The 26117-nt window shown below is 33.0% G+C and overlaps 3 protein-coding genes across 5 annotated transcripts in view; 1 reads left to right on the top strand and 2 right to left on the bottom strand.

Moving 5' to 3' along the window:
* Positions 1 to 3359, bottom strand: part of LOC149799381 (very long-chain specific acyl-CoA dehydrogenase, mitochondrial-like) — a 41430-nt gene extending 38071 nt beyond the window's left edge. The window contains exon 1 of the mRNA XM_089958723.1: positions 3222 to 3359. Coding sequence (XP_089814849.1) covers positions 3222 to 3295 — 74 coding nt within the window. The 5' untranslated portion in view covers positions 3296 to 3359. The remainder of the gene's footprint in view (positions 1 to 3221) is intronic.
* Positions 3360 to 3457: 98 nt separating this feature from the next.
* On the top strand, positions 3458 to 11952 carry LOC149799380 (mediator of RNA polymerase II transcription subunit 11-like). Of its 2 annotated transcripts, none has more exons than XM_089958715.1 (3): positions 3458 to 3715; positions 8622 to 8762; positions 10406 to 11952. In XM_089958715.1, the coding sequence occupies exons 1-3, from the start codon at positions 3634 to 3636 to the stop codon at positions 10591 to 10593; spliced, it is 411 nt and encodes a 136-aa protein (XP_089814841.1). In that variant the 5' UTR covers positions 3458 to 3633; the 3' UTR covers positions 10594 to 11952. The 2 variants fall into 2 exon arrangements, with proteins under 2 accessions (XP_089814841.1, XP_089814840.1); XM_089958714.1 differs by lacking the exon at positions 3458 to 3715 and adding an exon at positions 5030 to 7121.
* Positions 11953 to 14577: 2625 nt separating this feature from the next.
* LOC149799379 (X-ray radiation resistance-associated protein 1-like) overlaps positions 14578 to 26117 on the bottom strand; it is a 43621-nt gene continuing 32081 nt past the window's right edge. For both annotated transcript variants that reach the window (XM_089958712.1, XM_089958713.1), the window contains exons 13-15: positions 21578 to 21690; positions 17971 to 18144; positions 14578 to 15210 (exon numbers count right to left, since the gene is read on the bottom strand). In XM_089958712.1, coding sequence (XP_089814838.1) covers positions 15067 to 15210; positions 17971 to 18144; positions 21578 to 21690 — 431 coding nt within the window. In that variant the 3' untranslated portion in view covers positions 14578 to 15066. The remainder of the gene's footprint in view (positions 15211 to 17970; positions 18145 to 21577; positions 21691 to 26117) is intronic.

Below are 26117 nucleotides of genomic sequence, written 5' to 3'. Positions count from 1 at the left end.
CATTTATAGTTTATTTAGCAAGAGACCGGAGTCCTAGCCGATTATATGGTTTGTTAAGGACATCTAGGACCGAAGTCCTAGCTGATTACTTGGTTCGTTAAGGACATCTAGGACATCCGATTTTGCAGTTTCCTTAGTTTTTGATAGGTGCTTCATAAGTGATTTATTAATATTTTTTCTATAAAACTGAATATGTTATGGGTTTTTATGTGGGGGCTTCTAAATTTATTTAGTTAGTTACTGGGTATTTTGGGGCCCTGAGTGGCAGAGTGGTCTAATGCACTCTCCGTTATGGATCATTGCCATCTCACCTCTGTCTGCATGGGTTCGAGTCTCCAATTCGGCCAATGTGGGTATGTGAGAAAGCTTGCCAGTAGCTTCTCGTGGGTCGGTGGTTCTTTCCGTGTTTTTCCATGTTCTTCCTCCACCATTAATACTGGCCGCCATGTATAGCCTATCGTGTGCTGAAAAATTGTGTTAAACCCTACAACAACAACTGGGTCTTTTGGTTTTGTGGGTATAGTAATTATATTTTGTTCCTAAGTCCTGCTGAGTCTATGAATTTATTTATATTTTTATATACTGATTGTTTATTTTTATTAGAGTCCATAAGTAACTGATGACTATAATTATATGTTTTTTTTGGAAACAGGGGATTGATTATGATTGTTTATTATTTGCTTTTTATCTCTTTTGCTCTGGGCAGATATCACACACTTGGTAACTGAAAAACAAACAATTTTACTCGATGACAATCTTTACTGACAATTTTACTGACCACCCATTCCTTATTGTAACAGTCAACATTCATGTTTTTTTTTTTTATGGAAGTTTTTATTATTCTTACAATTATTAAGAAAAGAATTAGTGATTTTTGGGTTGTAATCATTTGTAATCATGTAAATGTCCTGTTAGTGTACAGCCTTAATGAGGTCCAAAACTTGTCTCAAGACTTGCACTATTAAATTCTCAATTTTTTCAGTTCCATTGACAAATCACTGACCTGTGCCAGTTTGAAATATTGTTTGCAAGAACTGTAAACATCATTCCTAATTTCCTTCGGAGAGGATGAATTTAAGTCATGGACAATTATCAACCCAATGGGACTGAATATTGCTTGTCTCTTATTCTGTGACACATATGATACTTTTTGATTCTGACTTATGTTTTTTTGAAGGAATAGTTTCCTCAGACACACTGGCACCCATATGTTTTATCTGTCCACTTTCACATGAATTTTCCTTCTCTGGATCTTTCTTATGAGATCTCATTTGCAAATATTAGTTGTTGTTGTTGTTGTAGGGTTTAACGCCATTTTTCAGCACAAGCAAGGCCATACATGGCGTCCAGTATCAATGGTGGAGGAAGAAGCCGGAAAAAACAACAACCCTTGAAAAGCTACTGGCAAGCATTCTCACATATCCACATTCACAGAGCCAGAGACTTGAATCCACTCAAACAGAGGTGAGACAGCAGTGATCTGTAACGGTGAGTGCTTTAAACCACTCAGGGCCATGCATAAATTAGTAAAGATGTCCTCTGTGTGTGTGTGTGTGTGTGTGTGTGTGATTTGGATTTTTAACATAGCTTTTCAATAATTTGTCATATTGCTATGATGTCTACAGTTCTGCAGTTTCTAGTCATGTCTAGCACAGACATGTAGCATGAAGTCCCACCCAGACATATTATCCTGACACCAGGTCAACCAGTCCTAACACTAACATTTTAATGCTAAGCACCTAGCGAAGCAGCTGTAAGTACCATTTTATAAGTCTTTGGTATGACTCAGCTGGGGTTAAAACCCATGACCTCCTGCATCCGAGTAGGATGCTCTAACCACTAGACCACTGGAGTGGTCCGAAATGATGACCTCATATGACAACTACTTCTGCAAAAGTGATAATATCATACAATGTATCTTTTAAGTGCAAGCACAGACTGTTTCTTTAGTGCAATTATTGAGATGCATGTTGAAGTCAATCCTCTGCTTAATCAACTAAAATAAAGACTCATTACTCATTTACTATTATATAATTAGTTCATAAAAGAAAGTGATGTTTATGTTAATAATGTGCCATTTATTAATTTCGTTGTATTGACCCAATGGATTGAAATATAAGGTGATCCACTTAAAAGAATATATATTTAGTAAACACAATATAACAAGGTCATTAAAAACACTGCAAATTAATCATACCTGATAACTTTTGAAGTGTTTTGACTGTGATAACATTCTACTCCAACACATGTGAAAGTTATCATTACATGTACTACCATATCACTGGATGGATCAATGCATTTAATGAATGGCCAGATAAAGGTATGATAATAAAAAGATAATTTAAAAAAAAACAAACACTTGTCCTGGAAAATTTTACTTGTCAGGCTTTTAAATTGTACAGTCCAGGACATCTGGCTCAAGTTTTAGATCAGCCCCTTGGCTGTGAATTTCATGGTTGAACAAATCATGAATGAAAAGACACAATGAACAATATTCCTCTGTGGAAACAATGGGAGACAATGCGCAATCCTAAACTTTAAGTCCCAATATACAGGTTATTCTGCAAAACTATAAAACTTGACAACAACAAAAAATTAACAAATGTCACAGTAATTTGTCTATTTACTAATTAAATGAAAATTGCTCTGTTAAAACAAATGTGCAGAATCTGAAAGCTATTGTATGTCTGCAAAATATAATTAAAGTAATTGAGAATAAGTAGCGTGCAGTAATACATATGAAAATTAAGAGATAACCTCTTAGTATCATCTTCTTCTTAAACTTTTGTCTATTTCTTAAAATTCTGACTTGCACACACATTTAAACTGGGCAGATTGAATTACAAGTTCAAAAATGTTGGGCAGAGATAGAATTTCAAAGCAGATGAAGAGTTACTAAAGCTGGGGTGAGTGACCTTTGCCTGTTTTGAGTAAAGGTGCATATACATGAACGAATGAATATTTCTAAACACAACCACATATTCCTGAGCAAATCTTCTAAATATATAATGAATCTTTCTAAAACAGAAATTAAACACAACATATAATTACTGTTTGAATAAATGAAAATAAAGTTAATAAAGGGTTAAATTCAGCCTATACTTACACGTACAGCAGTAATCATTAGGGACAGTAAGAGGTCACAAACAATAACGTTCGACATGTTAAAGCTCAATCCTAAATGGGCGGATAAATTGACTGAACGTTAATATTATAGTTACCATGACGGATATAACGATCTTCCAACCGCCGCTGACTTCAGTACAGAATGAAATCGAGAGACTATCCGCAACATTTTTAATTGAATTAAACTTCACTGATGCTTCCGAGGAGCAGAATTCAAAGCTGTCACGATGGTTTTCTTGATCTAACTGCGCGTGCCTGTCACTTGCCTATTGTCACACGTCATTTCCGTTTCAGCTGATGTTATCTCAACATATAATAGAAATTAATTACATTTTCGCCTATAATCCAATAGCTAAGCTAATATTTTTAATGTCCATTGTACTATTTAACACTACAATATATATTAGATAAAAAGAATTAAGTAAGGCACAAACATTTTCTTTTTTACATTAGTTATAAAAATTTCTTTGAGTCGACCCCTTATACGCAAAGACAAAGATCATCAAGATGGCGACTTCGGGACCAGTAGAACGCCTGCAACAATTAGAAAACATAGAAAAAGAGATAATTAACACGATACAGTGTGCAGGTTTTTTGTTGTATTTTACTTAATGGATTAACAAAATTCTTATATCAGTTGGTATGCGTCTGTAACACTAACATTTAGAGATGAAAACAGAAATGTACGGACTCTGATCACAATTATTTTTCTAAAATATAGTTTCTGCATTTCGTTTATCAGTTTTGAATGGATAGCCACTGTGTCCATATACAGAGAAATCATATGTTAATTTAAAGTACTTTCAAGTTGAACTCGCGGTGAAGTTCTTATAATAAATGCTATCAGGCGTTTTTGAGTACTTCTATAGTACTAATATTAGGAATAGCGGAGAACTCGCCCCATGGGGAACTCGCCCTGGGAGAACTCATCCCAGGTGTTTTGGAGAAGTCGCCCCATGGTGATCGGAGAAATCGGTCCATTTCGCCTGGAGAAGTCGCCCCAAAGATCATATATAGTAATTCTTAGAGGTCGCAACGTGATTATTAACGCTTTATTTATTGTTGTTTTTCTTCAGCTTAATAATTTATTTAATCTATAAAATTTGCAATTTTTCAACATTTCCATGTGTAGGATAATTTCTGTTTTGTAAATATGTTTGTAATTTATTAAACGAATTTTGTAATTGACATTCATTTTTAATAATGCATCTGTATCTTTTGGGACTGGCTATAAGTTAATATACAGTTTTTACATGACATGGGATGACATGAAAAATATTCCACATATTGGTGGATATTAGTTTCCTTGATATGAATATTTGTAGAGATAGTGTTATCAGTATTTTTTTAATACATTTACATCTAAAAATGAAACATGCATACTAGATGCAGTATAAGTAAATTTAATCGTCAGGTGAAAATAATTTAGGCGATCAGTACATTTTTTCAGTTCTTCATTTGAATGCTTCCAGATCATAAATATGTCATCTAAAAATCTGAACCAAAGAGATGGATTAAACTTTTCGTTTTTAAGAAAATCCTTTTCTTATTTACCCTTGAAAGGGAAGAGTATGAAGGAGCCATATTAATACCCATTGACGTACCCATTATTTGTATTATTAAATTTAAAATAATTATTTTCCGAGATAAGTTTTATTATTTTACAAATATCTTCACTAGAAAGTGTGCTATTATTAGGATTGTTATCAAGAAAATATGTACACGCTTCAAGACCATCTGCATACGGAATGTTGGTATATAGTTATATTAAATCTAATGATACCGGGATTGAAATTATCAAATAGCTGTTGAATAGACTTCAACTATGTACTGGCAGCCAAAATTTCAACTTAGAAATTCTGTGTGAATTTTATATCCAATCGATAGATCTTTATAAAACTAAAAGAACAAAACAAAGATTACATGTCTACCTTGTCTGGTTCAAAAGTTATGGGTAAAAATATTCTTCATAAAATGCAGAGATTTTCTTCAAATTTGTCAAATTGCATAAATGGCCAAATTAAGTAGTTGATATTATCGAAACTAACTGCAGTTTAAGCCTGGAACTTTCCAGATCTCTTACATTCTATACAGAGACATTGCTCAATGTTTTTGGGAACTCAATTATCGGAAATAACAATGTAGCAGACCCCCAAATTAACGATCTTCACTAAACTGGTCAGCGGCAAATACAGCCGCAAATATTAAAAATTCAATATCTTGGCCATTTATTTATCAATTTTTTAAATTTAAGGTGTATTGTGTTCAGATTGCTGTAATCTATCTAATGATTCTATATTCCGTGGATTTAAAAGAATTTAAAACAAACATCTCCCTACCCCCTGGGCAGAACTTACATGACGTCAACATACAACCACACAAAAAAGTAAAATCTGCACAACCAATAACAAAATTTTATTGAAATATAAAAATTCATGTTATATAACAAATTCAATATCAAAATGTCATGTCTGTTTGGAAAATCCCCAGTCAGCTTTGCATAATATCAAAATCTCAATAAAACAAATACTGCAGGAAAATTTTAAGAAACAACAAAACATCTGATTCAGAAATTGATCTAAATTTGCTTCTGCAGCAGCTGTCAGCGCATGATGTATCTCCTTCTGCAAATTTGTATGCCTAAAATCATCTTGACATGAGGCTGAGCAAATCTTTTCAAAAAGTTCTTTAATTTGATCAGAAGTGACTGGAAATTTACTTTTAAGCTGATGGAGCTGGATCAAAAAACTTGAAGGTGATGACATCTTGCTCTTGATGCTCAAGGGCTATTTTTCTCCTTTGCCCTTTTAAATCAACCATGTAGACATACGGTGGAAGTCTTCATTCTCTGTAAAAGTGCAAAACAGCACAGTTAATAATTTATAAGACCTGTATCAGTGCAAGATTTGGGAAACTGACTTTTTTTCTTTCACAGTTTGAAACTTAAACATTGTAAACAAAAATTATCAAACTTTTAATATTTTTTGTGTGTATATTCTAGATTGAGATCTTCAGGTGGTAGAATTTTAAATGTTTAACTTTGTAAGCATATTTTGTTTTATTTTACTTTACCAAAAAACGTTTTGATATATTTATACATAATACCAAATCATGACATTGAATGATTGATTGCTAGATTGGGAGGATGGAAATGTGTTTTTTATTTATTTTTATAGCAAAGAAACAGACAGACATACAGAGATTAATTACTATTTGTGTATGATAACAGTATAAAAGTGTTGATTTCCCAGAGAGACCAACTAAAAATAACAACGAAACTTCGACCAAGAAAAATATTTGGATGAAAACAACAGAACGAAGAAATACATCGAAGTTCAACTTTTTAATGAAAGTAGTTGTATCTTTAATGTATGGAGGAAGTGATTTCATTAAAGGTTGTAAAACACTATCAATAAATTTGGATAGGTTTTCAGTATATGAATTACAACCTGGAAAATTTAAAGGTAAATTATGGTCAGGATTTTTGTGAGTTTTGGGTAATATGTAGAATTGATGTGTACATATGTTAAGAGGAAAAGTGTCAAATTCTTGACATATGGAATTATTATTTTTAGCGATCTCATTAATGCATGTTGAATTTTTGTTATTTAATTTCTATTGATGGGTCTTCGATAATATGTTTGTAGTATTTTTCATCATTTAATTGATGTTCACCTTCTTTAACATAATCATCTTGATTCATAATAATACTAGTGTTTGACATATCATCCTTTTTAATCACTATACTGTCTTAATTCATTAGATTATATAAAGACTTAATTTCGTTCTTAGAAATATTACTGTTATATTGCTTTTTATGATTACCAGTTAATATCTCTTTTATGATCAGGTCTATATAAAAATCTAAATATGAATCACGTAAAAGATGATTTTATTCTGTTATAAAAAGGTTATCTGGGTGACAAGTTTTGGGGTGACTTCTCCAACCACTCTGGGGCGACTTCTCCAGATACATTGGGGCAAGTTTTCCCAGGGTGAGTTCTCCGCATGCCTAATATTAGTACCCCTACTCCTATCTCGGGGGTACTAACATGAGCATATATGAGTCAATGGTGCAAACCAGGTGTGATTCACACCCGGCGCTCTTTTAGCCTAATATTAACAATTTGAACATATTACTTGCATCTAATGAAATAAATTGAGTAGTCCTCTTATTTAATACCGAATGTATCGCACATCATTGTAGAAAAAATTGTAAAATCTCGTTTACCTTTCTTATCCAATATTTTCGTTTAGATCATCCGCCATATTAGTTCAAATAATGATTACTTCCGTTCTCAGCCTCGTTAGTTTGTGTGCCTTATGTGTTTTTTGTTTTCCATTTTTCTTTGCTTCTATGATGATTGCTTTTCAAAATGTCTTATTACTTCCAGCACAATGCTATCCTCTGTTACAGGCTTTTCACGAACTGTAGCCATTAAGACTTTGCATTTCTTAATGGGTTTTTTTGATTTGTTGATCAACACACTCTCTTTTTTGAGGAGGAAACCGGCAGCTTATCTGCATGAACTCACAGCATGAGAACCTACTGCATTGTTATTGTAAGATAGAAAGCAATCTTTGGTTAGTGGAGGGGACCCCGAGTGGTCTAAAGCACTCTCCATTATGGCTCACTGCCATCTCACCTCTGTCTGCGTGGGTTCAAGTCTCATATTCGGCGAATGTGGGTATGTGAGAAAGCTTGCCAGTAGCTTCTCGTGGGTCAGTGGTTCTTTCTGGGGGTTTCCCGGGTTCTTCCTCCACCATTACTACTGGCCATCATGTATAGCCTATCGTGTGCTGAAAAATGATGGTAAACCCTACAACAACAACAACAACAACAACTGCTCAGTGGAAATGGTCCCAATTCAATAGTGTCAGTGTCCACTTCACCATCACATTAGCTTAAAGCTGTTTTGGGAACACTGTGCAAGCTTATTGCCTTTTTAATTGGGCCTTTTTTATACCTTAACATCTGTGCAAGTTTTTATAGTGGTCATAATAATGATAGTGACAATGTAAGTGATAATGACAATGATAGTGTCATTGCTGTTTTCTCCCATTTGAAAATCATGGACAACTGTATAGTTCATTTAAGACTGGGTTCCTAAAGTTGAGTACTTATTTCTATCAAAAATTATGTACATATGTTGAATAATCAAGGCATAAATATGTGTTTATCATTTGAATAATGCTTATGGTAATTTCATTGATTATTCTTTACTTTCAGTTGTTGTCTTTTTCTTTATTCCAAACTGCAGCAAGGAAAAATGTAAAGTTGCACAGAGATAACAAATCACATCAAATGATCTGACACAAGTTATGCCCCAAAGTGTTATATACAAAAATTGTTTTATATAAAAAGCAAATGAATATTTGCATGCATTGCAGTAGGGAACAAGTATTGGGATTATGGAGAAAATTTTTTTTTAAATTTGAGTGGATAAAGAATGCTAAAAAATTAAAGAGGGTAATGATTTTCTTGCAAATTTCAGGAAAAGCATTAGAAGAACTTGCTAAAGAGAAACCACAGATGAAGGCTGTAGAAACTCAAACAACCAATTTCATCAAAACCTTGGAAAGTCTGGAGCAGGGATTGATGAAGCAGATTAATTATTTAACACAGGTGTCAACAGGTAGGAAACATAGAAGACATATCAGTCAGAACATAGAGTGGTTATGATGCTTGGAGAAATCGGATCATTAATTTTAAAAAATACATGTAATAAGTTAGTTGTGCATAGATATCATAAAGGAGATGACTCCTTCATTTTCCTGGAATCTTTGGGAAAATCATGAAAATTCCTGCTCTCCAAGAAAAAAGATCTAATCACCATTTTCTTATACTTATAGCCATTTTGTAATTGTTTAATTTATGCCTTTTCTCTTATGAGGGTTCTGATAAATGGCTGTACATATTTTTTTCTGTAAGAATTGGATTCATGGATAAAAATGTCTTTCAAAATATCAAATGCTTTATAGGCACAGAGGATCACTGGTAGTTGTACTCAAACAATAGTACTTGTATTTTACATTCTTCTAAGTTTTTGTTCATTTTGGATTAAAACTGCATGGATAAAATGAGATGCACTTTCATGAGGATTTTAATTTTTTGACAACACTTGCACTTAAATTAAAGATTGATTTTTGAATAAGTATTAAATTTTATTTTCTTATACTTGTATCATTTTATTTCTTTTGTTTTTAGTAATATTAATGCTTGAATTGTTTTGTTTTTTCTAATTCTCTCTACTGATCTCATAACATATTGAGTTAAGGCAGTAAGTGGAAATGACAGCCACATTATTCTGTATACATGAGCATTGAAACAATATAAAATGAAAACAAACATATGAAATCTAATTTTTTATTACCAGATTACAGTAATTGACTTATCAAATAGCTTTTTTACTCACCAGAATTGTTTCAGTTAGAAAATGGTTGTGCACTTCTGCATCACATGTGGCGAATATTTATTGTGGTTTGGGGCAGGAATAAAATCAACGAAAATGTATACCCAAGAAGCTACAGATATATCCTCTTTATGTGAAGATCATTTTTTTAGCCTTGTGATGAGAATTAGATGTTAAATTTTAGCCTCTCTGGGCAATTCACTTCAGGTTTTGAAATCTATAAAGAACTATTTTTATATTATATGTATATATAATAATAAAAGTTGACAAATAGATCAGGAGAATAATCAAAATCTCCCTATGTTTTGATCCAAAGCAGAGCCTTCTTTATGTGACAATAAGAACATAAATTAGAGAGATACACACATAAAGTGTGGCACATAGAACAAAACATATTTACATTTTGGCACCGAAAAATAAAATATTGAGAATATTTTAGAGAACAAAATGAAAGAAAAAGAAAGAGAACCAAATAACAAGAACTTCATGTCAAGAAAGGAATCTGTTACATAAGTTGAACAAGTATTTAATAGAAGCCATCAGTTCTTGAAAGGTGATAAATGTTACCTATCAATCCCATATAATAACAGGCATTAGCTCATGTACCAGTTTCTCCCAGTGCAAAACATTTCCTGTTGAAAGTCATTGTAAGGTTGGAAAAAGCTTTTACTAAACTTTATTATTTAATTAAATATGTATTTCTTTATTACATATAGTTTTATTTTGGAACAAATGTGTTTAAAGTAGTAGGAATTTGTATTGATATCTCAGAAATAGATATCCATGTATTATTGGGCTATAAATATTGTCAATAAAGTCAACTCAGTTACAATATCTCTGTTAACAATTAATAATCATAATTGTAGGACAGCCCCATGAAGGATCCTGTTATGCTGCACAGAAGGACTTATTGATGGCCTACCACAGGAAAGCCCATGTACAGAGCAGACTAGAAGAACTTGAGAAACTTCTCACAGAACAAAAACCAAGACATCTTATGTTGACGAAAAGCTATTCTTTACCTCCAATGCCCCATCATGGGTCAACACAGTGAAATATTGTGATAAAGACATTTTAATGGGGACTACGTTTTTATCCCTGTTTGCATAAATCACAGCTTGGATTTTGATTTATCAGGCCATATTGGTCTTATATTGGATATTACATGCATCACTGAATCTTGTAAGCAGTATATGATTGCTTTGCAATTACTTATTTACCAGTAATACAAATTTGAAAACAGATGTAGGATTTTCATGTGAAAATGGGCCATATTGATAGTGTGTTAATAAATATTTTCAATGGTTTATGAAATAATTTTGAAATCTTACCCACTTGCACTGCCAAATGTAGTAAATGTAAGCTGATTTAGTGAGGAATCAGCGTGTGTTAATTACTTATGGAAACTGGAGCTTCATTCTCACATTTTGATATATTTAATAAGACATCTATATAACAAAGATTAGTTTGTGTGTCATCACATCTTCATTAAGGATGAACCGCTCTGGTGGCCTAGTGGTTAGAACATCCACCTCAAATTCGGGAGGTCATGCGTTCAAACCCTGGCCAAGTCATACCAGAGATGTATAAAAATGGTATAAACAGCTGCCTCGCTAAGTGCTAAGCATTAAGAGGTTAGTCTTAGGACTGATTGGTCTAATATCAGGATAATGTGACTGAGTGGGACATGATGCTACATGTCTGCGTCATGATGCCCCAGTGCTAGACATCACTATACACTCTCACGCTGCAGATATCTTAGCAATATGACTGAAATTTTTTAAAGCTATGTTAAAAATCCAAAACACATGCACACACACTCATTAAGGATGAAGTTAGCTATGGTAATTCAGTTAAAACAAATGTTGTAACAAAACAATTTGCACATTGTAGTCCATGCAGAAAATTTCATGAAAATTCTGTATTAAAAATTGAAGCTAAACACTTTTGGCTGTATACATTGTTTCTTTCCAAACACATAAACACATTGGGATATGGTGAATTTTTATATAAAAGTTTTAGCAGCTTGTGACATTAAGCAAATGCAAGGAATACAGAATAGTAGAAAAGACTTGGATTTTCGCTCCAGTTTTCAGGTTACTTTTTGTAAGTAATTTAAAGTAGTTTATGCTTTGTTTGTTCTGGGTTTTTGCATGTATGTGTGTATCTGTGTGTGTGTGTGTTTTGCACAGATTTTCTTCTGTTAATAGAGATAATTGCCTAACTGAGATAAGAGTGAATTTATGTTGCAACTCTTGATGGAAAGATTCAACTCCTTCTCCCTAAAGGCAGCAAAATTAATAAGCCAAATTTGCATCGTTTTCTTTTTTTTATAATTTTTTATATATTTTAAATGGATTGTCAGTTACATAAATTTGAAACCTATCGTAAACAATAAAGAATTTGTACAGTGCTGCTTTTGTATTCTTCAAGTTAATTTCCAGCTTTTGTTTTTTCTCTCTATGACCAGTCCTTCAGTATTTAACACTCAGACTTCTTGTGAGTGATCACAGGAGCTGATGGCCTGTTGTCTATTGTCTGACTGTCATCCATCAATTAGCACAGGTGTGTTATCATTACTATTCCTAATTGGGCTTTTCACTAAAGCACTACACACAGTATTTTACATGCTTCTCAAAAAAGATAATGCAGATCTGACTGCCAACATATCCGCACTTTTGTGAAGACATTTGGAAATTCAGACCTAATTGACCTTGCAGTCAAGTCAGAGGTCATTTTTTGTACTTCACAGACTCTGTAGTTTAGTTGGTTTCGAATTAACTGGTTGATTGTCAGCACTATGACATCGAGTTTAAAGTCAAAGGTCTTGACTCAACGTTTTTTATCTGTACTTGCTTGTGAGCTTGATAACACAAGAAAGTATAAATGTATTTTTATGAAACTCGATTTGTGGATGAATCATAAATAACATGAATGATGCCACTAAAATAATTTTTATTCCCAAAAATATTACTCATATATTTAGCCAAACTTAGCATGTCTGAATATCTTGTACAAGACAAGTTCTTTGATCTGCTATCCTAGATATTGGGTTCCCAGATGAAGGCCATGATAAAGATTTTTGTCTTGCACTTATGTATCTCGTGAACATGTGAACACTGACATGTAATTTTTATAAAAAAAACATTTGTTATGACGTAGGTCTCAAGAATATCAGAGATAGTTTCAACACTAGACAGTTAAAAAGAATGGACAGAAGTAATGGTCTGAGCTTGGATTACAGGAAATTTGTGAAGTAGAATATCAGTTCCATTTTTAATTATACTGGTTAAAGACAATAAAACTAATGCATTGGTCTGTCATCCATCATCTGTCCTCTTGTCAGCACAAGTTTGTTAGCACTCTTCTTCCTAAATGAGTTAGGCACAGATTATTAACTTGAGATATATTCGATCTTAAAAATAGTTCCTTTTGGAAATCCAATAAAGTCTTTATATTGGCCATCAATAAAATTATCAGCAGGGGTATTTCACTGAAAGATATAAAATGCAGAACTTACCTTGGAAAATAGGGAATTAGAATATAAAAGCACCATGACAGCTATTTTAAGTTAAGTAAGTATCAACATATACTGAAAAACATGCCCAGAATGCATGCATATTACAAGAAGAGATGCAATCATCGCACTCACAACTTAACTTACTTGGGCCCCAGGTGGCCAAGCGTTCTAATGAAACTAGTCTTTACCGATCACTGACATCTTATCTCTCCATATTGGTTTGAGCCTCAGGCTTGGCATTTATGCAAGAAAACACTGCCAGTAGCTTCCTGTGGATCACCGATTCTTATGTGGTTTTCCTGGTTTCTTTCTCGTCTAGTTATAATGTGCTGAAATATATCATTTGGCTCATAACAACAACAACTTAACTTCCCGTGACACTGATATATCAAAATCTAATTTTGAATAATTTCCTACAATACTATATTTAATATTACTGAATAGTGTTGAGGTATCACTAACATGCATTTTAACAAGGTCACAGTATTCCTGTCCATAATTTGAAAGTTCCTTTCCATCAGCTGGGTATGTCACCTGAATGTGTCTGATATTATTTTTTTGTTGTACAGGCTATGTAGGTCACTGGATATAGCTATGTATCAAATAGGGGCTACGTAGGTCACTATGGATATATCTATGTATCAAATAGGGGCTATGTAGGTCACTATGGATATATCTGTATCAAATAGAGGCTGTTTTGGCAGATATCCTGCTCATTTATGAATATGAATTAGACAGGTTTGTTTATAATCACTGTAGAGAGCTTGGTTAATCCCTGAAAAGTCCTCAAACTTGATGTCTAAATATATCTGATCAGAACTCTTCCATAATAACTTTTTCTTTTTCTTTCAACAATAAAACTGCTTTTAGGACCATTTCTTGGCAACTTTTGTCTGCAGTGTGTTCTGTCAAGTTCTGTACAACATGTAAACTAGGTCACATTAGCTCAAATTTTAAAATATTTTCTGCATAATTGTCAATTTCTGAGATACCACTTTACAGTAATGACATTTTCTGTTCTTGCATCATGAGATGGTCATCACTAATATAATTCAATTTCTTTATTTTCTTCCTCTTATGAGACAATATTTCAATTTCTGCCCTTTTTACAGCCATTAAAATTTTGGAAGAGAGCATTCTAATGAGAAGGCTTTCATGTGTGTATAAATGATGCAGATCTAATATAGCTATCACTTACTAAGCAAGACAAAAAAATTAAATGACTTCTCAAAAACCACCCAAATGAATCTGACCAAATGTGACAGAAAGCCTACAAGTTTAGGGGACATTCAATTTTGAACAAACAATCCCAACAAACAGAATTTTTGGGGGATAAGGTTGTTGTGACTGTAACATGTTCGGTGATGAAGACATTATGAAGAAACATGGTCTTTCTGAGTGCAGATTTATCTTAAAGAAAATTGCTGTAATATTTTTATCACAATGAATGAATAGAAAATGTGCTTAAACAGTTGACCAAATTAAGCAGAGCCATGGAAGAAAATTAAAAGAAAATAATTTCATCAACAAAATGTAATTTTATTTACAAACTTATGTACAGAAATTGCAAATACTGTCAATAGATATTCATATTGGTTGAAAATATTAATTTGTATCACAGTCTAGAATGTTAGATGACTGAAAGCATCTAAATAACACAGACTCGAGTGAAAATCATAGTTTCATGGGAATGGTATAAGAGTAAGTACCCCTAAAATGAGTTTACATGATCAGTGGTTTCATGAATAAACGTGTAATTCTATGGCTTGGAAATTTGAGCTTAAAGACCATAAACTGTCAAAAGGATTTTATTTAGGGCTGTTCCAGTAAAACATATGGGGGACCCAGGGAAGGCACTTTTATTGTGGGGTACTCACCGATAGATGCAATTTAGAATTTTCTTATCTTTTTAATATGAACTCTATGAAATTAAAGTACCCTGACGTTTTTTTTTTAAAACTGCCTTCCTTGGTTTTAAATATCATCGCCCTATGCATATCACCAATTTTAAACATCAATCTGAACCCTTTTTCCCTGCCTAACAGAGCTTTTTGTTTTAGATATGTCTTGGATGGCTCCTTGAATCAGCCTTTTGGCCTCTTTGGCCTCCTTCATGGAATTGACTCGTACTGTGTTGTATCGTCTTTGAATCTGTAAAACAAAATAAAATCAAGATATTAAAAAAAAGGAAAAACATTTCTACATCAACTGTACAGCAAGTATCAACAACTTCCATAAAGCACCTTGACAAAGTTGCTTTAACAGGTAACAAAAACTGCATCTAAATTAACTAAATTTGAAAAAAAATAAACAATGCTAATGACTAAAACCTTTGCAAATTCAACATATCTGATCACCACTAATGGATAAATAGGTTTAATTAAGAATGTTTTAAATACATTGTCCCATGAATAAGTATAAATAAAACAAAAATGTATACTGACACTGTCAATAATATGTTGAATACATTGTTCATTTTTACTTATTAATTTTTCTTTTTGTTCTGAGACATATAACATTTGTGTCATTTATCTTGGGTATAATTCAGTGAACCATTGTATTATTAATAAAGACAACTGAAAGACTCAATATAGCTATACTTCAGGCCTGTTCTGCCAGAATTCCTTACTTCTCTCTCTCTCTCTTTTTATATACAATGTGGAATCTCGTTAATCTGGACACCCGTGTTCCCAGTGAATATGTCTGGCTTAACGAGTGTTCCGGATAAATGAATCATGCACATTTTATTTTACAAAGTCATCATATCATATACATGTATATATATTTGCTTGGTGTACGTGTATATTCAATAATGGTTTAAATAAATTAATGAATATATCTACTGACTCGTGTTTCTTTCAGTTAATATAACATATACATAAGTTGAAGTTTAAACAATTACTGGAATCTTTTTTATGCTGGCGGGTATCTCTACTTATTATAAGTTGCATTTTATGATTGCTATATCTGCTAATGAGTCTATCGCCTTTGATTCTGAAATAAGTCCTATACTGTCCAAAGCTTAAATGAATACATTTTATTTGTAGAGCCCTCAATAAATTGTTATTGTTACTTAGAAATTGTAAACAACAAAGGGACTTAATGACACACACAATTTATTAATCATATGTCAAAAAAGTGATGATTTGATCCCAGTATGTTTATTTATTAACACTCCCCTCAGTGAGCAGCAAAAATGGACATTGTTTGTGCAACTGCTGGTTACAAAATGGTCATGATTTGAAGTTTTTCCACATGCATGACTACGTGATCAATTTATAATTTTAACATGTCACTAGAATTTGACCAATCAGAGATTGATAAATTGACACACCACCAAATCTGCATAGGCAAATCTGAGTTATCTGACACTGTATTTTCATATATGATTCTTAAATACTTTTTATTTTTTAACAAATTATTTCTGGATTATCAAGGCAAGTTATAAAGTAATTTTACACTTTGGTACCCAATTTTGATTTCCAGATCCAAAACATCAATTTCTGGACTAATGGAGCAAATTAATGTTAAGTGATTCCATTCCCCATGAAATATGTCTGGAAAGCAAGGTGTCCAGATTACTGGAGTCTGGACTAATGGGACTCTTCTGTGTGTGTGTGTGTATATGTGTGTATATATATATATATATATATATATATATATATATATATATATATATATATATGCAATAAACTGACAACAAACAGTGTGATACTAGTATCTAACTAGCCTGACGGCTTTTGACTCTTTAATGAGTCTTTTTCACAGGCAAATACAAAATATAGACGAGACAATCAAATAAAGAAGAAAAACAGTTATTTTTGTGTAATTTTACATGGCTGTTTCCACAGGAATTAAACCTTTTAACTTTAGTATGTTTCAACTAGTTTATGTCATCTTGTTGCTGATGCTGGAAACTATATGTATTGATCTATATATATATATATATATATATATATATATATATATATATATATATCCCATGTATCTCACACTTCTACTCTTCTTCCCTCTTTCTTTCTCTTACAGTACAGTAATACCTCGTGCATTCGCGTTTCTGGATTCGCGAAATTTTCATTGGTACCCTCTACGTACATGTTTTCTTTATTTTATTGAATTATACCTTCGTTATATGACTTCTGTGACATATGAAGTTTACCTAGTTTACCTTCCCGACAATGACAAAGAAAACGTCAGTCATTAAGTTTACAGTCCCATTCGTTACTTGGTTTTACCTTACTGTGAGTGCAAAAGAAAATGGCAGCCAATGAATTAGTATAGGGGTAATATTAGTATACATGTACCGTACTGTAAATGCGCTAGTGTGGCAAATACCCATTAGGCGATACTGTACTCTATTTTTACGTCAACCATTTATTTCTCTTTTTAAGGGTAATGTATTAAGCTAACTTTTAAATGAAATTAAAGTGCTTTGGGAGCATGATTTGGGTCATATTTAGGGTTTAAACCCTAGAAATAAGCATTTATTAGCATTTTTAGTGACTCGTACCAAACATTTGCGATTCCTCCTGATCTGCGACTGGTTCTGGAACCTAACCTCGTGAATGTTCGAGGTATTACTGTATATGGTTAATACTGAGATAGTCCAGAATTGCTCCTTGTATAATTTAATGATATTTCTTGTTTGTGACAATATCATTTAATCATAAATGATGATTTTTCATGAAAAATGAGTAAAGGGTTTGATTACAAAAGAAACATATACCATATATGGTATGTGTTGTCATTAAATAATTGTGTGTGTGCATGGATATATGAAATACTTTTCATAAATTGTTATTTTATTATTTTGATGCCAGACCTTGCCAATTTTGCTGCTCTCACAGAATATAAATCTACAATACAGAAGTTTTGCCTTATATTTCCTATGACACAAAATAAGCTGTTCACCTCATGCAGCAGGTTTTCTGCATCATTGAATCTCCCCTTGTACTTTGTTTTCTGTTCTGCCAACACATCCGCTAGACTTGCCTCCTCAGTAGTTAACCTTGCCCTAGTTGCCTCTAGTGCTTCTGCAATTTTCACTTGCCTGGTTTTCCGAGGTGGGCCAAAGTCTACTTCCGTCTGAAAGTAAATTTATTACTAGATATGCGTTCTCACAGTAACATCAATTTACTGTTATTTTAAGAGTACCAAATTTAATATGTTGTAGTTGCTACAAACAATTTTTTTAACTATACATAAAATAGGACAGCCTTAGAGATAAAAGCAATTCATTCCCAAGCAATGAATTTAAATTGAGTACAAAGGGAAATGTAATATTTTGCACAATCACACTGGACACCCAAGAATATGCAAATTTACAGTACATTAATATCTGTTAAAAATCTCTCCATAGAGGAGTCAAGCAAACCTTACATTATCCTGTATTTTTTTAATGCAGTCTCAAGATAATAATCTTTCAATAACATCATGACTACATCTATTTAAACCTGTCAATCACAATCTATGTAAATATAAAAAATTGTGACTCAGGCTATCATTGAAAAAAGAAGTGAAACAAAGATAAAGATGTGCACCATGAAAAAGACCATTTTACTAATTTTTTTGTTTCAGAAAGTAATCCCTAGTTTGTATGGGACTAATGAGTATGTGATATACGATATGGCTCAAAGTGTCCAGTAGCACTTTTAGAAAAGTTACTGCCATATTTAATTTACATTGTGCTGTCATCATTATTCAGTGGTAAGTCTTTATTATTACTACTTATACATAACTACAATACAATTTTCTTTTGCCATATTTCTCATGATTAATTTAATATTCTAAAATTTTCTGTTTTCCTGGAAACATTTCAAACCACAGCACAGTAAATACTGCCCTAATGGTATAGCGATAACCTGGTCATGGTGGTGATTTCCATTTGCCCCCTCCCCCATGAAATTTTCTGTATAAAAGTAATGTATTAAAAGGTAGCTTCCTTTCAATAGTCAATGGCCAGGTGTTTTCTAACCAACAGTGATTTCTTACTGTTTTTAATGATCACTCAAGCATACAGATGACATAAGGAAGCATTTGTTTTCTCAAGAAAGGCACTGTATAGGTAAAGACAAGCCATGTAGTACTCAAATACTCATTCTTAACATTATAGCCCTGCCTCTGTTTTAGGGATGAGGAGGTGAGGGGGATGTGTACACTGATGACAGTACTAAATGTATTCATCAGAAACAATAAACAGGCAGCTAATTTTACCCTGAATTTGCTCTACTTTCTCAAATTTAACATATTTAACAATTTCCATCAGTGTTCATTAGTTTGGGAGACAGGATGGTTGTAAGCTCATTTTATGTACACATACTCTTTTATAATGCAGACTATCAGCTGAACACTGTTCATTTCTGTTAGATAGTTGGAGTGTATAAGAGAAAAATGCCCCTAACAGACAAAGTATTACAAAAGCAAGGAAAGTCTGCATAACTCTAATGCAAAATGCATTGTGGTGTCAGTAAAACAAAGTGACAAATGTACATGCCAGACTGTCATCAAATATCCATCCAAGTCTGAGATGAAAATGTAGATTTAATCATTTGGTCACTATTTATTGTTGTTGTAGGGTTTAATACCATTTTTCAGCACACGATAGACTATACATGGCAGCCAGTATTAATAGTGGAGGAAGAACCCGAGAAATCCTCAGAAAGAACCAACAACCCTTGAGAAGCTACTGGCAAGCTTTCTCACATACCCACATTGGCCAAATCTGAGACTCAAACCCACGTAGAAAGAGGTGAGATGGCAGTGATCCATAAACGGAAAGCGCTTTAGACCACTCGGCCACTCAGGGTCCCAGGTCACTATTTATAATCCCGTAATAGACAATGGACCACACTACAGTCACTATTTCATAAAAAATATTTGGCTAGTTCAAAATTGTCAGGAAATTCTATTTCAGATTCTGAAAAAACTGAGAATAAAATATGTGCACAACTGATAGTAAATACATAATTAAAATTGTACAGTGTTTCAACTTAAAAGGTATCCCAATGGTGACTTGTCATTCATTGGATTGACATGTTCTATATTAGCATTGGTCTGTTACTGTGGAGACAGCCAAATCAAGCTGCAATATACATGCAAACAGCTGGAATAACTACCTCCTTACCATACATATAAGCAAAACTTCTCTATGCAAAGAAAGGACAGAGGGAAAACATTAAGAAATCTGTGAATGAAACCCACTTCTACCAAAATGTATGAACTATAGATTGTATGGTTAATTCTTGGAAAGGGAAAGTGTGCCAGTTACCTGAAACAATAACAACAGTAATACATTTACTACTACTACTACTACTACTACTACTAATAATAATAACAATCAAAATAAAAATAATAATCAGTACCTGGTATTTTTTCAAGTACCAAATTTGAATGGTGAAGCTGCATTCAAAGGTCACCTGTGTATAAAGGTTTGTTTGGCCTTTTCCCACAGGTATATGCTACTGAATCTTTTAATTTTTTTATTGATGGAATATTTGCAATTCTATATAAACAGCATTGTATTCTACAATCTGTCCCATAATGAACTGACTCTTCATATTTTGCTTTCTTTTATTTATCTTCACCTATTTACTTTTCTTTTTTTGTAGATAGTGCTTAGATGGTAACAGACATTAAGATCTGTATCCTTTGACGGCTTTATTTCTTCTGATCATTTGCATCTAATGAATGACTGTCACAGTAGGATTTGTAGTTACCGTACATTCACAAAATATATGATGAGCATTTCCACATTGTACCCATATTAAACAGCAGTTTCTAAAGTATAGTTTTTTGGACTTGCAACTCCAAAAAGTGTAAAATCACACTGATTCTCCCAAATTGTATTTCTTTATATCATTGAAAAGAAAACCTTCTGAAAATCTAATTTATGATACAAGACTAAGAACATTTTAAGGAATATCATATTGTCTTCTTGTTATTTTGTGATACTGATGTTGTTATGCAATTTACTATCACCACTGATCCTATGTGATACAAATTCCTATTGGAAGTGATCCCATGTGATGCCATTTAGTATTGTCACTGATCCCATGTGCCACAGTGTAGTGGGTAGAAGTAGATTCATGGGCGGTGCATCAAAACATATTGCCTTCTCGTAAGTATGTTTAGAAGAGTATATGATAACAAACCGACATTTTATTCCCATACTTTAGTAAAAGAATTTGTGTTTGAATTAAATGAAGGGTACCAATATGGATAGAGCTGATTTCTGGGAGAGTCAAAGTAAGTACTTAAGTGTGTCAAAACCAATGACAGTCTCTGCAATTCTTGTTGTATCTGAGATTACACTATCTCCTTTGCCACGTCTCATGCAGTGGTCCCTAGCAATACCAAATATCAAGACTTTGTTATCAATAAATGTATGGATGAATTTGATCAAATTACTGAACAGATAACCTGTATATTGATTCAGTATTAGTATCAACAGACAATACACATATGAAAAGAGTAAAATTATCAAAGCACAGATAAATACTGAACTGAAATGTTCAATTACCTTCCTGTATGGCTCTACAGGTTTGCTGATGCGGTCTAACTGTACAGCTGGGTCCCTATATACCAACTCGTGTGCAAGGGCATACTTCAAAACCTTGATGTTACCCTGCATGTCTGAAAATATATGTATTTGGTATTTAATATGCCACACAGCCCATATTACTTATTGATATAACATAGTCTAAAAAAGAAAAAAAATCATGTAGCAAAATATCCTGTTCCATTATTTCTTAAAACCCCCAAAAGAATTCCATGAAATCCTTATCATAAAGTTGCATTGTGTATGATCTTAAATGATGTTAACAACTAGCATAGTCACTAAGCCATGGCAAAGTTATTTTATATTGACCATAAGGAAATTATTAAGGAGTGTACATCACCCCATACTATTACCCAAGGTTTCGGATAACGTGAAACTAATACTTCTATCAAATAGACTGATCATATTTTGACATCTTTAAGAGACAGAGTTTTTGTGACCTACTTTAAACAGAATGCATGATGGGTAGAATAGGTGTGCTTGGGCAATACACCTGAAGATAAATTCACTGTACATTTCGTAACGTTTTCTAACAGTATATGTGACAATGTCCCTGAAATGGAACTAAACGCATTTAAAGAGTGCTGATGATGTTATCAATGCCATTAGAATGGTTGTACCTATTGTACACTTTACCCATACTATCATAATATTATTACCCCAGCCGAGTCATACCAAAGACTTATAGAAAATAGTACTAGCAGCTGCCTCGCTTGGCACTCAGCATTAAGAGGTTAGTGTTAGGAATGGTTGGCCTGGTGTAAGGATAATGTGACTGGGTGGGACATGATGCCACATGTCTGTGGCATGATGCCCCAGTGCTAGACATAACTATGAACTGTCACACTGCAAATATTGTAGCGATATGACTGAAAAACTTTTAAAGCTATGTTAAAAATAAAAAAAAACACAGTACCTATCTATCACTTTACCAGTACCATCAGAATGGTTGTACCTATCTATCATTTTACCAGTACAATCTGAATATTTGTACCTATCTATTATTTTACCAGCACAATCTGAATGTTTGTACCTATCTATCATTTTACCAGTACAATCTGAATGTTTGTACCTATCATTTTACCAGTACAATCAGATTATTTGTTGTTCTAGGGTTTAACGACATTTTTCAGCACAAGATAGACTATACATGGTGGCCAGTATAACTGGTGGAGGAAGAACCCTGGAAAACCCAGGGAAGAACCACCAACCCACGAGAAGCTACTGGCAAGCTTTCTCACATACCCACATTAGCCGAATCCGAGACTTGAACCCACACAGACAGAGGTGAGATGGCAGTGATCCGGAACGGTGAGCGCTTTAGACCACTCGGCCACTCGGGGCCCCAGTACAATCAGAATGGTTGTACCTATCTATTATTTTACCAGAACAATCAGAATGGTTGTACCTATCTATCATTTTACCAGTACAATCAGAATGGTCGTACCTATCTATCAATTTACCAGTACAATCATAATGGTCGTACCTATCTATCATTTTACCAGTACAATCAGAATGGTCGTACTTATCATTTTACCAGTACAATCAGAATGTTTGTACCTATCTATCATTTTACCAGTACAATCAGAATGGTTGTACCTATCTATCATTTTACCAGTACAATCTGAATGTTTGTACCCATCTATCATTTTACCAGTACAATCATAATGGTCATACCTATCTATCATTTTACCAGTACAATCATAATGGTCATACCTATCTATCATTTTACTAGTACAATCATAATGGTCGTACCTATCTATCAATTTACCAGTACAATCTGAATGGTTTTACCTATCCATAATTGTAAGCACTGGTGTGCTATGAGGCTTATCACCAATATCATAACACCGTATCTGTCTTGGATAATATACTGTATATAATGTATATGTAATGTATATATAATGTAAAAGCTGGGACATCCAAATATTTTCTTTTAGATAACTTTTAAATTTACTGCAATTTTTGGAACATTTCAGTTCATTTTTTATTTTTTTCATGATGAATATTTTAGGGCATTTTAAACTGTTATGAGCTTTTTCATTTGTTGTTCAATTAGCTTGACTTGATAATTAATCCATTATTGCTCCTAATCCCTAATTATGTTGGTTGATAAATGCAAGGTTTTGGCTCAAAAGCTCAGTATGATAGCTGAGTAAATATCTGATGTGACAACTTTGATCCAACACTAACTTGCACACCATTGGATCCAAAAACATAGCAAGGATGCATGTTGCCAATAGACCTCTGAAAAATTATGGGGACACCATCCTAGCTGGAGATGAACAGTAAGAATTGCGGGGGGGGGTGTGAGTGGGGGCGGGGGGGTACACAGGCAGTTTCAAGGTTGAATACTCATTCTATAATCACATTGGGAATAATTATCAATAAAAACAATGAACCTGTTCATTTTTTGGTATAAATTACCCTTATTTTAATGATAACCATCCTCTGATAGATTGTTAAAACCATTAGTCCCAGAGAATTCAACACCATCACATATTGTATAATGTCACTGCTCTATGCATCTGAATGTGGATATATTCAAGTACCTTTGTGACAAAAAAAGATTACTTTTTTCCAAAACAGGGAAATTTATTTTATGAAACAACAACCCTCAACATTAAAACTTTAATTTTTTTTTGTTTTAATAGCAATACAATTTTCAGCTCATCCTTGAACAAATGTCGGAGTGACAATTCATGAATTTTAAGTTCAAAACAAACTTTGGAACTCACTTCTCCATAATGAATCATATCTGTGAAACAAAGGTCGGATTTGCATGCCATTAAGCTTCTTTTTTTTCATTCCACTTCCTTTATTTGATCAGATGTAATTACATGATCATACAAATCAGATTTACTTTTAATTGATTGCAACAATACAAGAAACACTTCTAAAAGTCAGTGACTAAAATACAGTCTGCACTTACTTAGGTTCTTACAGAAACATTTGCACAAACAGACTGACACTTCACATTTTAAAACAAGGGGGCATCTATGATGATTACATGGAAAGTGAACTAAAAGATTAAACTATAACAGAACTTTCACTTCACAAAACTTATTTAACTGGCATTTATTTCTTAAAGTGTTGCCATCAGTAAGCATAACCAACTTTTTCAATTATCAAAATTTTCACTGAACATTGATGTTTATAGCACACTGAGACTTTTTGGAAATGAAAATGTAATGAAATAAACAACTTATTAAAAGTTGCAAATTTAATAATATTGATATAAATTTCCAGTCACTAACCACCATTTTTACATTAAAACGAAGCTATAACATTTCATTTGCCAAACGTGATTGCAATTTTCTTCATGTTGATCAAATAAGATACAAAATTCATTTGGCCTTTTCTAGAAAAAAAATGCTATCTATGCTTGATCCCATATTATACCACTCCCTTGATAACTCATGTCCCTACTTATAATGCAGGTTCAGTCATGATCCAATTTTTTTTATATACTAGAAAGTACCCTAAAAATTGACCCATATTTGTTGAAAATGTAGAAAATTGTGATAAAATTGCTAACTAAAAATAAATTGCTTGTTTTATGGTTGAAAATGGTCGATATGAACTTGACATATGAATCAACATTATGAAATTATCAACTTTTAATAAGACATGATTTTTTTTTACAGTTTCTTTCCAAACAACATTCTTGGTATACCATAACTAACAGTATGCAGCGAAATGTAAATGTCACAAACACCTACTTAGGCAGCAATTTTATAACTAAATACCAATTAAATCAGCTGGGTTTTTTAATCAAGAGAAATTCATCTATTCTATCTTTAGTTTGGTTTAAGTGTAATGATCATAAATACAATGTGCCCAGTTGAATTCAAATGTAAAATATGTAAATCTACCATAACAGCAACGTTTACCAGCATTTCTGTGAGAACCTAATTAAGTGCTAACAGTGTTTTGATACCCAATTTGCCCAAGTATTTTTTTGTATTGTTGCAATGATTTAAAAGCTGACCTGCTTGTATTACCACGTTAATTATGTGTTTTGTGTCAAATAAAGGGGGCTGAATAAATGAAAAGTTAAAAGGCAATCAAATCTAACCTGTGTAAGAGCTAGTGGCCCAGGTCAAGTGTCAGGTCAACTCATTTCAAATGATCAACTGAATGAAGTTACATTTTAGGTGAACGTAATATAATTAAACTACCAGAAATGTGATCAATAATAGAAAGACAACCAAGCAAAAGGAATACTTGATGACATAAAACAGATAAGTTTTATTAATGAGAAGTTAGTTTATGATTTTGTAGGCTTTCTCACAATTTAGATGAAGTTTCACTATTACATGCAATGAAATCATGCCAGCAATAAAAAAAATTACTTTTGACATTGATGCCTGTTTCATAAATTAATGTTCCATTGTTTTTATATAAAAAAAACTTGTATGATGGTGATTTTGAATCAGTAACTAGTCTGGTTCCCTGAATAAGATGCTACTTGCATTGCATTCAACCATGATAGTAGAGA

Source organism: Sinohyriopsis cumingii, chromosome 5 (genome assembly GCF_028554795.1).
Source record: "Sinohyriopsis cumingii isolate HCF-2022 chromosome 5, ASM2855479v2, whole genome shotgun sequence".
Taxonomy (NCBI): domain Eukaryota; kingdom Metazoa; phylum Mollusca; class Bivalvia; order Unionida; family Unionidae; genus Sinohyriopsis; species Sinohyriopsis cumingii.
This window is presented reverse-complemented; position numbering and strand designations above follow the sequence as displayed.